Source organism: Saccopteryx leptura, chromosome 1 (genome assembly GCF_036850995.1).
Source record: "Saccopteryx leptura isolate mSacLep1 chromosome 1, mSacLep1_pri_phased_curated, whole genome shotgun sequence".
Classification (NCBI taxonomy): Eukaryota; Metazoa; Chordata; class Mammalia; order Chiroptera; family Emballonuridae; genus Saccopteryx; species Saccopteryx leptura.
The window spans coordinates 281,007,366-281,025,680 of record NC_089503.1 but is presented as its reverse complement, the minus strand read 5'-3'; the positions used below and the strand labels follow the sequence as shown (position 1 = coordinate 281,025,680).

The 18,315-nt window shown below is 36.7% G+C and overlaps 1 protein-coding gene across 16 annotated transcripts in view; it reads left to right on the top strand.

Moving 5' to 3' along the window:
* Nucleotides 1–18,315, top strand: part of PLEKHA5 (pleckstrin homology domain containing A5) — a 277,256-nt gene that overhangs the window by 216,277 nt on the left and 42,664 nt on the right. For 7 of the 16 annotated variants that reach the window (XM_066354968.1, XM_066355026.1, XM_066355007.1 and 4 more), the window contains one exon: nt 17,944–18,006. In XM_066354968.1, coding sequence (XP_066211065.1) covers nt 17,944–18,006 — 63 coding nt within the window. Of the gene's footprint in view, nt 1–12,206; nt 12,337–17,400; nt 17,437–17,943; nt 18,007–18,315 lie in introns of those variants that run through there. The other 9 variants (XM_066354940.1, XM_066354932.1, XM_066354985.1 and 6 more) reach the window with 3 other exon arrangements.

Genomic DNA, 18,315 nt, shown 5'->3' with positions numbered 1-18,315 from the left:
GGCTTTCATTGTCCATGTTAATTCAGAAACTTCATTCTCCTGAGCTATTAAGCAAGATCCCATTTTCTGTGATGTTTCAAGGGGCCCTGGAGCTTCTATTCTGAAGGATGATTGAGAGCGTCAAGTGGTAGTGTTTCTAGGTGATACAGAAGAGGCATTTGGAAAAAGCAAACCGAGGAAACTAGAAAATTGAACGTTATGTTATTTAACACTTGCTAACCCAAATTTACATGGTACAGAATATCCATTTTAGGCATTACTATTAAGAATGATACTGTTTCTCTTTCCCTCACACCCTGTTTCTCCTTTTTTTTTCTGCCTCCCTCTTCCTCTGCATATTTGATCATAGAAATAATGGGGCCCTGGCTAGTTGGCTCAGTGGTAGAGCGTCAGCCCAGCATGTGGAAGTCCCGGGTTCAAATCCCGGTCAGGGCACACAGGAAAAGCAACCATGTGCTTTTCCATTCCTCTTCCCCTTTCTCTATCTCTGCCTTCACCTCCAACAGCCTTGGCTCGATTGGTTTGAGCACATTGGCTCCAAGCGCTGAGGATGGCTCTGTGGAGCTTCCGCCTCAGGCATTAAGAATAGCTCAGTTACGCCTGACCAGGCAGTGGTGCAGTGGATAGAGCATCTGACTGGGACGCAGAAGACCCAGATTCGAGACCCCGCGGTCGCCAGCTTGAGCACAGGCTCATCTGGACCGAGCAAGGCATCACTTGATCTGCTGTAGCCCCCCGGTCAAGGCACATATGAGAAAGCAATCAATGAACAACTAAGGTGCCACAAGGAAGAATTGATGCTTCTCATCTTTCTCCATTCCTGTCTCTCTGTCCCTATCTGTCTCTCTCTCTCTGACTCTCTTTGTCTCTGTCACAATAAAAATAAAAGGGAAAAAAAGCTTTAAAAAAAAATAGCTCAGTTACAAGCATGGCCCCAGATGGACAGATCATAGGCTCCAGACGGGAGTTACAAGGTTGATCCTGGTCGGGGCGCATGCTTAAGTCTGTCTCTCTATCTCCTGTCCTCTCTCTTGGAAAACAAGAAAAAATAAAGAAAGAGAGGAGGGAGGGAGGGAGGGAGGGAGGGAGGGAGGGAGGGAGGGAGGGAGGGAGGGAGGGAGGGAGGAGATCATAATGGCAGAACTCTAAGAAGACAGTGGATAGATTAGAATTTACAATGTAGAAAGACATTATACATGTGTCAGTACTCTGATCTCTTGGCCTGTCCAGTGTTTACACGGTATTAATCATGGTTCCTCTATATTTTAACCAGTAATTAATCTGTCCCTTTTTGCTCTTTTCTCTCATCTCAAATCTTAACTGTGGAAGTCCCCTTTTTCTTGGTGTTCTCTCATCTAAACATTCATCAAGTAGTACATCATTTTACTACTGGTCTCTTTGTTATTTTTCATCTCTAGTCCCTAGGTTTCTCCCAGAAAGCAGAGCTTGTGGGCTGGGCTTCCTTGAGCAGGGCTTTTTACAAAAAGTCTACTTTGGGAAGTGATACTGAGGTACAGGAGTAAAGAGAGTGAGCAAGGCAGAAGGAAATTTATCAACTGCAGAAGGCAACTTGAGCTTCATCTGACTCGTTCTTGTGGACAAATGAATGAAAACACTGAAAAATTACCCTCCTGAGCAAAAGAAGAGGGAAGCATTTGTACAGGCTTTCACCCTCCACTGACCAAGGGTTTCCCCCTTAAGACTAACTTGCTGACACATAGATGTTATGCATTTGTGAGCAGCCAGTGGGTCCCCATATACAAAAGGTGTCTAAAACACCTCTCTTGCTGCAGTGTCAGTTACATATTGCTAGTTACTTATGGAGCTCTTCATCTTCAGTACATCCCCAATTTAGGTCTGAAATCAAGGTTGACATCTTCTCCCTCAATTCCTTGACCAAAAAACTAAAAGCAAAAGTGGTTCAAAATATTGGACACCTTTAACCTCATTGATATAGCAAAGGTTTCTTGAACACATAATCCTTGGGGAATAGCACATGGGACTTTGAGAAGGATCAGGACCTTTGCCTTGGCTGTTTGTTTAGACCTAGAACTGTAAGTAGTTTAAGCCCCAGGGGAAATAAAGTGAGACCTAGTTTTCTCTTCCAGCTACAGCTGGAAACAGCACGGCAGTCTTTCACAGTCTCGTTGTCTGGTGGAGAAACAGAAAACCCAATTGCAGACTGCCGGAAGGACCCCAGATGTGCAGCTCCCCGTCATCCTGCCTGCCCTTCCTCCATTCAAAGGTGGAGATTATAGAAATGTATAAAAATGGTAGAATTAAGTCAGCTGGCTTCTTGGAGTTTTAGTACATTATGCTAGTATTTCATCTGCCCAACAGCAGTAGATATTAAAGTTAAAATACCTTGCACCTGGCCTGTGGTGGCTCACTGGATAGAGCGTCGACCTGGTATGCGGAGAGCTGAGGTCACTGGTTCAAATCCCTGGGCTTGCCTGGTCAAGGCGCATATGAGAAGCAACTATGAGTTGATGCTTCCTGCTCCTTGTTCCCCCGTCACCCCCTTCCCCCGCTTCTCTCTTCTTTCTCTAAAATGAATAAATAAAATCTTTTGGGAAAAATAAATAAAAATGCTTTGAAACTTAAGTTTAAAGTACTTCATAAGTTTGCTGAAAATAGGAAATCATGAGATTCTATAGAACTCTCTGAACAGATTACTGTAGCTTGTCTGCATGGCACGATAAAACAGGCCACCGTAACAGTTTAGATGTGCTAAGCTGCTCATTACCATTTAGTCACCAAATCTTGGCAGTGCAAAAACCACCTGCCACATCTTTCATCTAACTTGGGAAATTTCACAAACTTTCTGTTCCCTACAAAATATGATCTTTTAGTTTGTCATTCTGTTTTAATGACTTGCTTGAAATCACAAAGCGAGGATGCATACTTTGTATTAATGAATTTTCTTTTTTTTTTTAAATCACTTTTGGCTTTTTAAAAATTAATGGATTTTTTTTTATATTTAGTTCTATTTCAGGTTGCTGATCTTTGTTACCTGAGGACTATCAGCTCCTGGTTACATACTGGTTATTTTCCTATCTAACAAGATAAGAAAATGAAAACAATTTCTTCACCCCTCCTAAAACACATAATAATTATGCAGTTCTGTTTTGTATTTACAAAAGCAAATATTTTTGTAAACCAACTACTATACCTTTCGTTTCTATCTTATTTTTATATATTTTGTCAGAAAGCTTATTCAGCAAAGGTTGATGGGCCTCGGTGTAGGGTAGCCTATTAAGTACTTAAAGCATAAGAATTCTGAAATGACTTTTAAAGCCCAGGAAGGAAATGAAGTTGAGCATAAATGCCAAAAACACTTCCAGGATTGACCTAAGGGTATGCTCATGTCATAACTGCATACATAAGCCAATAAATCTTTGAATTAATGGCAGGAATTCTGCTACTCAGTACCAATTATATAACTCAGTAAGAATATAGTTGCTATTAATAAAATCCAGATCCTTGTATCTAGAAGACATTTTAATTTTGATTTAAAGTTCAAATATATTTTAGAGTAGATACCCATGGCAGAATAGATGCCTTTTTTTACTAACAGAGATATAAGCCACTGAAATAAAAATCAGATATGTAAAATGTATCCTAAAGTCAAAAGGATTTTAATTAAATATATATGTATAGTTAAAAAACCATTATATATTTTTTAATGATGAAATTCACTTTAAGTAAATTATAGAAGTTAATGATTTGGAAAGACATTAGCTTAGACCTTCAAAGATTTTTTTAAAAATTATAATGCAGGTATAGATATCTCAAAATGGCAGCTTTAAAATTTTGTTCTGCTGGGTTTGGAGTAGTTTCTTGTTTCTCAGTAAGTGTGCTTTATCTACCGGAATTTCTGAAGCCAGTTTAGAAATGGTTTTTGTCTTTTAAGGGAAGGTCAGACATGTTTGACTCTTACGTTAGTGTCCCAATTTGTTCCTTTATTTAAAATTTCTCTTTCTTCAAGAAAACAATACATAGTCTACCTACATTTTTCAAAGTACTATTGATTCTTCTTAATATAAACAATTATAATATTTTTCTAAAGTTTTACTTTTAGAAACCATACATAGCATGGGGAGTTTATTCTGATTGCTTTAAAATTTTCAAATAAGCTTCAATACTTTGCCTCATCAGTTATAAAGAGACTTATTTACATTCTTCTATTAAAAAAGTCACTTCAAATTTTGCTGCTTCCTATTAAGCAGTGATAGTTTCAATAGGTAGTCAGTCATAGCCTTCAGTCTCAGGGTCTGGGACTTTCAGATGTGCCTCCAGTGAGAGGGGAAGGTATTTCCATTGTCCTTGTCTACATGACCTGTTTATAAAGACCCCTGCATTCCTCAAAGCCTGTTCCTCACAGCTTTACCCTACGCATGTCAAATTCTTTAGCTTTTTAGTTTTGCCACACATCTTAACAGTTTATTGAGCTACACAGGAGGACATTCTTAAGAAGTGGGTTCTTCAGTGATTAGACCGACTATCATGGCTTTTTGCTATTGTTAAGACAGATTCCCAACTTAAAAGTTCTTTTTCTAAGATATCTTTAAGAACACAGGACAAGTCCATTTTCCATTTAAATGAAAAATGACAGCACAGAAATGGGTCTTCTCATTGGTTATCAAGGAAGGACAAAAGCTCTATAGCTTAGATTGAAATCATCTAGACTGCTTGCTAAAAAAAAAAAAAAAAAAGCAGCTGTCAGCGCAGATTCAGACTCAAGGGATCTCAGTTACAAGAAAGAACTTGAGCAAAGATTTTCCTCTTCTGGGAATGAGAGCTAGATCAGGGGAAATTAATACTTAGTTTACTAGTCTAGAATTTCTAGACCTACTATCTAATAAAATAGCCACTAGCCAGATGTGGCTGTTTAAATTTACATTTAAATTAAAGTTATCTTTTTTTGTTGTTTCTTTTGTGTTTTTTTTTTGTTATTTTTCTGAAGTGAAAAGCAGGGAAGCAGAGAGACAGACTCCCGCATGTGCCCGACCGGAATCCAGCCGGCATGCCCACCAGGGGTGATGCTCTGCCCATCTGGGCCGTTGCTCCATTGTAACGAGCCATTCTAGCACCTGAGGTAGAGGCCAGGAGCCCTCCCCAGCGCCCAGGCCAACTTTGCTCCAGTGGAGCCTTGGCTGTGGGAGGGGAAGAGAGAGACAGAGAGAAAGGAGAAGGGGAAGGGTGGAGAAGCAGATGGGTGCTTCTCTTGTCTGCCCTGGCTGGGAATCAAACCTGGGACTTCCACACACTGGGCCGAGGCTCTACCACTTAGCCAACCGGCCAGGGCCTAAAGTTATGTTTTATGTTTTTGGGGTTTTTTTTAGATTTTATTTATTAATTTTTTTAGAGAGAGAGAGAAGGAGGGAGGAGCAGGAAGCATCAACTCCCATATGTGCCTTGACCAGGCAAGCCTGGGATTTTGAACCAGCAACCTCAGTGTTCCAGGTTGACGCTTTATCCACTGTGCCACCACAGGTCAGGCTAAAGTTATGTTTTTATCATAGTAAAATTTATTTCCTCAACTATGGGAGCCACATTTCAAAGGCTAAAGAGCCACTTGTAGCTGATGTCTACAGTATTGGAGTACACCAAGATAGAACATTGCTGTCATCACACAAAGTTCCGTTGGACAATGCTATTCTAGATGATTTATTATATAAACTTGGTAAAAAGCGATTAAGCCACTACTTAACCACTTCTCATACTTAAAGGAGGATTGGAGAATTAATCTTTTCCAAGGATAAATTGTATGAACGAACATCTTCGCTCTGCTCACTGCTAATCTCTTTTCCTTCCTGCCCTTCCCCCTAAAAATTACTCATGAGCTACAACACCCTGCTCCTTCTGCGTCTGCAGCCGCTCTGATTCCTATAGTCACAGAGCCTTTGAAACCGATATTTAGGAGTTGCTAGAATAATAGAAAAATTGAAAATTGGATTCCTGTATAACACCCCCAGATCCCCTTGATTCTGCTGAGTCCACTAATACTATTAATAAAATTCTATTTATTTATTTATTTATTTATTATTTTTATTGACAGAGAGAGGGACAGGCAGACAAGAAGGGAGAGAGAAGAGAGCCTCAATTCTTCGTTGTGACACCTTAGCTGTTCATTGATTGCTTTCTCATACACGCTTTGACCAAGGGGCTATAGCAGAGCCAGGGACCCCGTGCTCAAGCCAGCAACCATGGGTCATGTCTGTGATCACACACTCAAGCCGGCGACCTCAGGGTTTCAAACCTGGGTTCTCTGCATCCCACTTCGACGCTCTATCCACTGCACCACCGCCTAGTCAGGTGATTCAATTTATTTTTTTAAAGGGGGTTAAGTCTCTTAATACTATGTCTTACACAGTGACAAGAGACTATTATAATCTAGATGCAATACTTGTGTTTGAGTAATTAGTGTGGAATTTTTTGTCTTTTGACAGTCATGCAGGTATCTTGACCAGCATTTTGTACTGATCCATCAGGACCTTGAAAAAGTCTTTACTGGTGATGGTTGAATTAGTCCTCAGTTACTTGCCGTAGAGAAATGCAGGATGGGACTGCCATTTCTCATGCCTGATAACCTGTCAGCACTGCAGTGGGTCTGCAGAAAGACAAAAACCAAGTGTCCAGTACCCGTGGCCCTCTTTCCCCAGTCACACTGTCAGAGCTGCAGCCAGCCCGGTGTGTGTTTTAAGATCTCCATAGGTTATTTTTTGTTATTACAATCAGGTTTTGGAACTACTGAGGTAAATAATCACCAGTGCCTGACCAGGCTTTGGTGCAGTGAGTAGAGCATTGGCCTGGGATGCTGAGGACCCAGGTTGAAAACCGTGAGATTGCTAGCTTGATTGAGTGTGGGATCATATATATGACCCCAAGGTCGCTGGCCTGAACAAGGGGTCACTAGCTCAGCTGGAGCCCCCCAGTCAAGGCATTTATGAGAAAGCAATCAGTGAACAACTAAGGTGCTGCAACTATGAGTTGATGCTTCTCATCTCTCTCACTCCCTCTTTCCTTCCCTCTCTCCCTCTCTCCCTCCCTTTTCTCTCTCTCAAAAAAATAAATAAATAAGCATGACCAGGCAGTGGCGCAGTGGATAGAGCATCAGGCTGGGACCTGGAGGACCCAGGTTCTAGACCCCAAGGTCACCAGCTTGAGCCCAAGGTTGCTGGCTTGAGCAAGGGGTCACTTGGTCTGCTGTAGCGCCCCCCCCCCTCAAGACATATATGAGAAAGCAATCAATGAACAACTAAGGAACCGCAACGAAGAATTGATGTTTCTCATCTCTCTCCTTTTCTGTCTGTCTGTCCCTATCTGTCCCTCTCTCTGACACTCTCTATCTCTGCCACCAAAAAATAAATAAAAATAAATAAATAAATATAATCAGAACACCAAAGAAAAGAGAAGTATAGTTTTTCCACACAGCATCTTAGTGCTTTCTAACCTTTTCCTGCATGACACATGTAGAAAGTGACAGTGTTTGTACAGCCTTGAAAGACACTGACGCAGGTCATGTGCAGAGCATGACAGACCCACTGAGCACCTCAGATGGTGCCTGTCTGCACACACCTGTAGCCCATTCCCAGCCTCTGGGGTCAGTTGGGAAGTTCTGCTTAAGATGCTAGCAAGTATGACCTAATTATATATGATCATGTTAAAAAAGTTATTTGATTTTGGGTCTTTTAATCCAGATATTTCTTACAGTAAAATCAAAGAATGCTTTATATTCATATTACCCAACATATTGATACTTCAAAGCTGAGGAAGAGGCTAGAGTACTTCAAGTATTTAGATTTTCTAGATAGTTTCCTAAACACTTGGCCTTACAAATTTAAGTAAAAATCGATGTTTTTACTGTAAACAGAGATGCATTGGCATAACTGTGTGTTTTTAAGATGTTTCTACTTAGAACATTTTCTTGTTTATTGTTTAAGTTAACTATGAAAATAATGTAATGCCTGAATCATACATTCTAAATTTTATTACAAAATAATGGCCCTTTTATAATTTAGCAGTTAACTGAAACCTGAACCTGTATTAACTGTTACTTGAAAGAAGCAATTAAAAGCAGGAAACAAAACACTTAATTCATTCCCAAGTAAATTATTAAAGGACCTCCACATGCTAATTAGTCTCTCTCTTGCTCTCTTTCCTTAAACATGTCGGCTATTTACGCTATTATCATAATGCTGTTTAGGATTCTTGTATTCAAACCAGAAGAAATTTGTTGGATACTCATTTTTTTTGTTTTATTTTATTTCTTTTAAGAACTTGAACATAGCCTAACTGGTAATAGCACAGTAGATAGTGCATCAACCTGGGACGCTAAGGACCTGGGTTCGAAACTCTAAGGTTGCTGGCTTGAGCATGGGGTCATCGACATGATCTCATGATCTCTAGCTTGAAGCCCAAGGTCGCTGGCTTGAGCAAGGGGTAACTGGTTCAATTGGAGCCGCCCCAGTCAAGGGACATATGAGGAAGCAATCAATGAACAACTAAAGTGACGCAACTACAAGTTTATGCTTCTCATCTCTCCCTTCCTGTCTGTCTCTTTCCTCCCCCCCTTCTTTCTCACAAAAAAAAAAAGAAGGGAGAGAGGGAGGAACGAATGAACAAAAAAACTAATGAAGTCAAACACGAAATTCCAAGGAGCTCATAGAGCATTATGGATTTTATGATTTTCAGTTAGACTTTACTGCTCTAACTCAAAAATGGTTTTAAAGTTTTATGTAGGAAAAGCCAGGTGAAATGTGTTGTTTCAGTGTAAGTTACAGAAACAGGTCAGTTTCTAAGTATTAAAATATAGAATATTTCAGAGGTAATTTAGTGAAAGGAACCACTGCCTATTTTTAGGATATATCTAGAGACAAAGCAGATCTAGTATTTCCAATTCAGCAATTCTGCGAAGAGTGCAAGTTTGATCAGATCATTAAAAGTGTTTCATTATATACGATTCTAATTACTGTGTTTAGTTGGCTTCAGCTGTTCCATGCCATGTACAAGGAGAGAGCCTCCACACACAGGTACGACTCTCCTGTGCAGACCATTCTCATAGCCCACTACCCTACCCAGTCATCCTAAGAGCCATTCCGAAGGTTGGTGTGATGCCCAAGGGAATTCTGAAATGGTCCCACTTCTTCTGCCTTTCCGCAGATTGTCCTGTCCCCTCTCATCAAGTTGAGTAAAATGGGGTCCCGAGGAGTATGTGAGCTGAGGAACACTCACAGTTATAAAATTGCATTTGGCTTACTTTTAACACCTTGAAAACATCACAGTTCCTTCTTCCAAAGGAATTTTTAGACCAGCCTGTCACCTTGATGTTTTAATGGTACTGTCTACATTAAGGATTCTCAAGAATGACGTTAGAATTGTCTGGGAATTGGGTGACTGTATTTTTTTCGAGATCATCAAGTGATTCTGTTGTGGGTTACAAACAACTTAGTCTAGACTCAAACTTTGATTTCTGAAGTAGGCAATAATAAAAAGGAAAGAAGATATTATAAGATAGACATATGTATTTACAAATGCATTGGTAGCTTATTGTTTACATTTTTTCCAATAAGTTTCTGATGTGGATATAGGTTCATAGGAGACAATGAAGATTGAGAAGAGCTCTCCAGCTCCGAGCCTCACCGTACTGCAGGATTCCAGGATGGAGCATGATACAAGCATAGGCTGCTAGAACTTAGCCTCTTTATGCCAGCAAGGGGGATTTGCCAGAGGATAATAATTCCATTAATTTAGTTTATTTCTTGTTTATATATTTTTATTCCTGACTCTTCAATAAATTTTTTAAATTATTATTATTATTATTAGAAAACCAGTACCACTCAGTAGAGAAAATTTGGGAAATGTAGAGAAGTATAGAAAAAGTAATCCACATTCACACAGTTCAAAATAATTGCTGCTAACATTTTCATTCCTTTGTTGTACATTTGTTCAGCTTCCAAAAGGACCTTCTAATTTTAATATGTTAGGGTTTAATGTGTATATTGGAAGTTTTTTACAATCTAGAAGTGACTCTGAGACACTCTGCAGTTGGTATACTTCAAGTACTATTTTTCCTATTAGTTTTTCTATTCCTAAGCTAGTTGCTTTTGCAATGATCCTTTCTCAGTGACTTAATATTTACTACCATGTAAATTAAAGAGGCATTTTTAAATCACACACAGCTTCCCTGTATATACATGTATATTTACCCTCTCAAAGTATTCCCCTGAATAAATCAGGTTTCGTTACCCTTCTGCGGATACCATATTGTCTCTTCTTCCTTTTTAGATACATTTTTAAGTAAATTCCTCAGGCCTAGAGTGTGAACATTAGTCATTAATCTGTACCACACTAAAGCGCCATTTACAGGAGTGAGCCGTGTTGTCAGAACTGGCCGTTTGACTCAGTGGCCCATTTGTAGTGCCACATATTCAAGACTCAATGGGAAATCTCACTTTGACCTTGAATGTCCTTTACATTTGGATATAATCTGATCTCCATTACTTCTTAAACATTAATAAGTCATGTACTCTTCTGTCCAATTTCCATGGCATGCCGTTGAAAAATGAGTATAGATGAGATGCTTTGAAAATTAAAATTAAATAATACCAAAATAGAGACTTGTTGCTTGTATTATTATATCTGTAGTTTTCTGTTTATAAGTTACTTCCCCACGCTGTAAAAAATTTATTCTGTACTGCATATCAACACATATGTTTCCTGTGTACCTGAGATGTCACCTACAAATGCCTTGGTCCCTTATTGGATAACACTTGGGGGAGGGTGTTTAAGATTAACTAACGTGTATACTGAGTGGATACTTAAAACCATATCAACACAATAAATTAAAAATTAAGTTAAAAATGATTTAACTGATGTGTAGATTTGAGTTCCACCAATGTATAGAAGTTCTAGTTTAACTAATATGTAGATATGTAGATTTAAAAATAAATTATTTAGCTTTAGTAAAACTTTTTTAAAGGAGCCTAAACTGGCCTGTGGTGGCACAGTGGGATAAAGCATCAACCTAGAATTCTGAGATCACCGGTTCAAAACCCTGGGCTTGCCTGCACATATGAGAAAGCAAGTAATGAACAACTCAAGTAAAGCAACTATGAGTTGATACTTCTTGTCGTCCCCCACCCTCCTCTCTGTAAAATCAATAAATAAAGACTTTAAAAAAATAGCTTAAAACAGCCATAGGAAGTTTCTAATTTGACAACCAAAATGGATTTTATTGACATGAAACATTTATAACTAGGCTGAAAATAAAATTTTATAGATATACAGTTTTAAGCTTTATTTTTTACTTATTTTATGCTTATTAATCTTGAGATTAGTAAATTTTTATGTAGATTTAGCTAAATCACTAAGTAGCATTTTTTAACCATGATAGAAATGTTTATTTTCTGTAATATAAACTATAAATGTCACAAATTGCAATTATACACAGACTTGTCTTCTTATAAATGGTATAAACTCTGTTGGCCTTTTACTCTCTCTATATATATCATGATTGTCAGAATGCTTTAACTCTTGAGTCCAGAGCCTGCTAAAGCATATATTTTTCTAGAGGCAGTAATTAAGTACAACATAGCTGGAAATGTGAAACTTGTTTTCAGCCTTTTTAGGAGCTAAGGAGGTACATTAAGTTTTTGCTAAGTAAATTTTAGTTTGCATATCCTTGAATGTGTCATACTGTGAGAAAATCCAAAATAGAATATATATATGTAAATGTCTATCAAGATCAACAATGTGGTTATCTAAGTAACAAGATAGATTAATTATTATAAAATTTTATTATTTGTAGAGAATTGAATTTTCTGATTAACCTTATCAAGAATTGAAGATCATTTTAAGCTTTCTTACTAACCTATTAAATGAGCCTGTGTTTCTCCTTTTGAGTTCATTGGTTCTCAACCTCTGGTTTATCCTCTGAATCATGATGCTTTATCATCTACTCTAATATATGTGGGAGTATTCATTAATTGATTATGTTTATGGAGTAAAACCTAATTGCAACAATATTGTCATTAGTAAGCTTTTTCTTATAACCTTAAACGTATTTTACAGCATTTAATACTTGTTCAAAATGGTTTATATGACTTAGATCTGTACAACTTCGGGGTAAAATGTAAACAACTGCACTATTAGGAAGATATTAAAGTAGAGGCTATATTTACAGTGTCGTCTTTCAAATCTAGCTATGCTGTAAACTGACGTTTGCTGTATGCTCCTCCTGATTTGAAATAGATGAAAGAAAATGAACCTATTATCACCATGGTTCACACAATGATTGAGAACTCGGCGCTAAGACCCCAACTGTACCAGCAAGTAAGGTCTTGGACAGTGAATGATACTGCTTTATCATCTGCAAAATCCCTCAGTGACAGTTTTGGTTTATCCTCAGAGTTACTCATAACATTAGTGTTTTCCTTATTCCATTTTTTGTTTATGTCTATTTGGAAAAATGCAATTCATCCATGCTTTTCAAGATGCTGCAGAATTCTTAGCATGGCTTCGCTGAACATTTTGCTGTTGAATATTAAGTGTGCCATTTTCCTAAACTTTTTGTGCAGAGTTTTTTGATTGATATGTACTTGGAGGTCTGCAGTACAGTTGCAAAATTTTTACGAGATTGCCCTTAATTTTGATTAAAAGCATTATAACTGATTTTTAGGGAAAACTTAAAAAATTTTTTTTCCTTTTAGAGGCAGCCCCCCCATAATACCCCCTCAATGTTTTAGGAATAGATTCTATTGTATGGAAGTTCTTTAAATCTAGTTACTGTACTGTGGTATGGTAAACCTAAAGATGGCCATTTCTTAACATACTGGGCATATCTTTTCCCTGTATTCTTACCGTTCTTATGCAGGTGTCAGGATAGCCATAACTTTTTCTCATTCTTTTCCCTAGTTCAGAATATGTAACATGCAATTGTCTGCCTTTCATTTAGGACCTTGGTAATCTGCAGATCTGCAAAAGATGTCATTTTATACATCCCTATCCAATTTTTTTGTATTTCATGGTCTAAATGTTCTTAGCTGTGTGTTTTGCAACATCAGCTTCTTTCACCTCAACACTCTCAAATACCTGTGGCCTATGACCTGTTCTAGTTATTTAAGTTGTACAGAAGAAAATTAACTAACATGAAAAATGAATACGTTTTGATTAAAATATGTAAAACATCTGGTAAATAAAAAGGCACCTTGAGGTCACACTAGCTTCAAGGCCTCTGGTTTGCTGTAGTCACCTCGGGGTCTGCATCATGGCCTTGCAACTGTGAGATTAAAACAGTTGGGGGGAGGGTGACTCATTTTCCAGCACAGTTTTCAAAACATTTAAAGTGCATTTTATGATTGAACATTGTTTTTCATTTGCAATAAAGAGATTAAGTATTAAATATTTAAAGTTAAACAGCTTTGCTTTACTTTTCAAAAGAAAATTGAATCTTTCCATTTACCAGATTATAGAACCTTGACATGCCTTTCCAAAATACCACCCTGAGAACCTTCCTTAGCACTTGTTCTGGAACTGATAGAACTCTCAGTTATCATTTCATATAATGCTAAATTGTATGAGATCAAGCCATTTTGTTGCAGTAGGTTATGAAGAGTGTTAGCCTGCTTGTTCCTGTTTGTTTTGTCTTTTTCCTTTTTGTATTGATTACTAATCAGCATCGATGATGCAGACATCATTGCTGTTTGCAATTACACAGTCACACTAAAAGTTCTAACTGGAAGGTTGTTTTTTTTAATGTGGAGATATCAAACATAAAAATAAGAAAAATGTGTAGATACCTAACACTGATCTTACAGCATCAGTGACCTTAAATACTGAAAGAGCAGTAGATTTATATAAATTTATTGGCACATATTAATACTTGATAGAAAAAAAACTGTACCAAATAGGAAGATCTGAATGTCTAATATCAACAGCCATGGCTGGGCATGATTGGGCACCCAGTTGCTACATAATCACTATTGACTCTCTGCATTGTCATCAAGTCTAGAGAATCTTCTGGTGGTCTCTTCTCTTTTTTTTTTTTTAATAGACCACTAGTATAATACTTAATTTTTTTTTATTTTTTTTTAGTGACACAGAAAGAGACAGGGATAGACAGACAGGAAGGGAGAAAGATGAGAAGCATCAATTATTCATTGTGGCATCTTAGTTCATTGATTGCTTTCTCATATGTGCCTTGATCGGGGGGCTACAATAGACTGAGTGACCCCTTACTCAAGCCAGCAACCATGGGGTCATATCTTTGATCCCACACTTAAGCAAGCGACCCGGCGCTCAAGCTGGTGACCTTGGGGTTTCAAACCTGGATCCTCTGCGTCCCAGTTTGATGCTCTATCCACTGCACCACTGCCTGGGGTCAGGCATTTTGCAGGGCATTGTTGATGGATAAAAGTTTCAGTCAGATACATTTCTTAAACAGTGCTTATAAATTTGCATAAAGTAAAAGTAGATTTTTTTTTCCTACAGGTTTTATTTATCATGTTATTATCCAAAGAGAAACTTTATCAAATTTTATATTGAATATCGTTGTGCTTTTTCTGACATTGCATTACAGTGCTGTTAATGGTTCCTGAAATTTAGCTGAAAATACAGTGAAAATGTAATGTTTTATGATAAATGCAAAAGAACTAAGCACCATTTTTTAAATTCCTCTGCATTTATTAATCAACCTCTCATCTTTCATAATTACATTTTTGTATCAGAGTATTTATAATATAATTAATCAGCAAATTTAATCACCTGATAAAAAATCATTTAAAAAATACAGGCTAATATTGGCTAATACTTATAAAGCCCTGTGAACATTTTTGGGCCCTCGTAGTATATAATGTCTAATTTCAACAGATATTTCCGGGGAAAACCTCCTGGGGTTTGTGTGTATATATATGTGTATCTATATATATATATATATATGCCACATACTTAAAAGGGGATAATACAGAAAGTTGAATTTTATGAACAAACTAATTTTTTTTAACTTAATGCCAAGGCAGTTTTTAAAAAAGATTATTAGATACCTTATGAAAGAGTTCTGGCTATCTAAATAAAAAATAATACATACCCTTATATAGTCAGTAAAGTTTGCATAATATACTTCTCTAATGCTTGAGCAGTGCTCAAACTTATCTAATTACTACATAGCCATTTTTATTTGCTTTTCTAGTGCTGTTAAAGTACTTCAAGCCAGCCTGACCAGACAGTGGCACAGTGGATAAAGCATCGGACTAGGATGCAGAGGACCCAGGTTCAAAACCCCGAGCTCACCAGCTTGAGTGCCGTGTGGAGTCGCTGGCTTGAGTGTGTAGGATCATAGACATAATCCCATGGTTGCTGGCTTGAGCCCAATGGTCTCTGGCTTGAAACCCAAGGTCCCTGGCTTGAGCAAGGGGTCCCTCGCTCTGCTGTAGAGGCGCCCCCCCCCCCCGGTCATTGTTTGCTTGAGAAAGCAAACAATGAACAACTAAGGTGCTACAACAAAGAATTGATGCTCCTTGTCTCTCCCTTCTGATCTGTCTGTCCCTCTCTCTGTCTCTGTCTCTGTCTCTCTCTCTCTCTCTCTCTCTCTTACAAAAAGAAAGGTACTTCAAACCAGAATATTTGGGGGTTTTTTTGTTTGTTTTGCTAAAGATGAATTGAAAAATGATAAAATAATATTGCCATGAGTACATTATGCAGAACTTGAGTTAATCAGAATATTTATAAAATTACATTTGTCTTACCAGGATTTTCATATTCAGGCCCTAAATAGCAAATTCCTTCAGTTCCAGGTGGATATTGTTTTTTTAATAAGTTATATCTATTCCTAAGAAAGGCCTCAGAAATGATCAGTAATGAAAAATAAGCCATGTTTAAAAGTTAATCATTTAAAGAATAATCTGGTTTTTGTACACTCCTCTTCTACTGACAAGTAAAAATAGTGTATAGTAGAAGGTTTATTATTTTAAGATTTTTGTTAGCTGGTATCTAATAATGAGTATCTTTATTGAATAATATCATAAGAGGTTTAAATAAAATTTTTAGTGATACTAAAAATAGAGGTACAAAAACCTTTATTTTGTGTAAATAATACATTTGTATCTATATAAGGATATATCACTAAATATAACTACACGATGCCTGTTTCTTTTTTATAATATACCAACTGATATGAAAGTGAATATGCAATTACTAAATTTTCATTTAAAATTACTAGTCTTTTTTTATTGACCCTGGGGTATAGGATACAATTCATTTTTCAATCTGGATGTAGCACTGTCCACTAGTTATGTTCAAATTACACATCCCATACTTTAGTAAAGCTGTTTTGCATTTAACTTTAAATATTAAATATGCAGATTTGGACCTTTAATAGCTAAAGGCTCTGTGTCTTTTATTTCTTATGATTAAGATTTACTTTTGTCATCCTACATATTTTTTATCATGGATCTAAGCATTTTAAAACTTGTTTTATATATTTTTTCAGATAAGAGTATAAATTGTTTTCTAGGTTCTTTAATTTAGAATGACAGTTAACACCCTCAGGACATATTCAACAATCTTTATTTCAAAATACTGCACAAGTATTCTGACTTGGGTCATTAAATTCATTTTTCATGTGATGTTCATTTCTATGAAAGTTTTGTGGTTAATAATCACTGTGCATACCCTTAAATAGTCACAGGTTCATTTGCATGAGGTACGTGAAAGTTATGTCTTGAAATGAAACATGAAAATCCAGGATTTACTATTGTATGTTTGGAATGTTTACATTTTAACCTCCTGATTCCCACATTTCTAAATCCATTCAAAATTATCTGCTGTTTAAATTATGCCTCCTTTTAAGCAGTTTTTTTTAAAGAAAGGGCATATATAGTTATAACTTCTATATTCTTATACCTTTTTATGTGTATATATGAAATTTAATTTTCTAATCCAGAATGTCATTGGGATACATTATTACCATCCCTACTGAGAAAAATGTACCATTTAGTAAATCTGCAGTGAGCCCAATTAAATTTTTCCTACTGTGTTTTTGCTATTGGCTAGCAGTCAATATAAAGTCAGAAGACAGGAGAGAAAGTAAAATACTGCCTGCAAAGGCTATATGATGTGATCTGTGGTATAATTGACAGGAGTGGCTATTGAAGTCTTAGCAAGCACAATCAGAAATGAGGATTTGTTTCACCAAAAGATATTTGAACGAAACTGAAGAGACAGTGTTTAAATACATTGAATAATATGTAATTCTTTACAATATAGTAAGACAAATGGTGTCACTAAATGTTTAGTGAAATTTGACTATAGTTTATGATAACATAGGCTTTCAGTTTTATGAGATTTTGATGATTTTCCTCCTTTCGATTAAACCCATACTTTTCCTCCATTATCTTTTAGTTCTTAAGACAGAAGAACAAGATAAGTCTATATAGTGTATGTGTGTTTATCTATTATGTATATGTATACAATTTGTTACAGGCTTTGTTAGCAAAATTGTACTAAGATGTGTTAACATTTGAGTGTACACATACACAGTTGTGTGATTATGTGTATACTATGAAAGACAGTTCTGTTGAAATATGCCTGATCCAAATACTGGATTCAGTAATTTGCTATGATTGTATTTGTCAGTTTTCATTAAAATGTGTGTCTTACAAATGGACAAATGTAAGGTGCTGTATGATTTTGTTTGACCAGCTTATTATTTTATTTGGTAAGCTGAATTTATCATCATTCTTATGAATCTTACATATTGTATCACTGTTAAATATTTTTCTATTTTTGTAATGATATGTGCCTGAATTAAACTTCTGAAAGCATAAGAATCATTAAAATCCCATTTTTTTTATTGTTATATAAGTCTAAAATATTAACTATAGGCTAAATAAATATATTTTTAATATTAATTTTAAAGTTGCTATATGACATTTTTCCTTACAGCTGTCACAAGATGAATGCAGAGGCACATTGTACAAATATAGACCCGACGAAGTAGATATTGATGTAAGTATTCACATGCTGTATGTGGTTAACCATCAGTGCTATCGTATTCTCCGTGAAAACACTGTAATTAAGTGTGACGAGAAAGATTCCTCGTACTCCTCTGCCCTCTAGAATGACATTAAATAAATTAGCATTTTCCTTATTTGTGCTTAAATTCAATTAAAGGCTCACTTCCCAATCTATTCTCTGTCCACCCTCACCCCCATAGTTAGCAGGTGAATTTACTAAGAATCACATAAATGAAAGTAAAAGACAATTTTGTTAAAAATTATGTAGGGCCTGACCAGGTGGTGGCGCAGTGGATAGAGC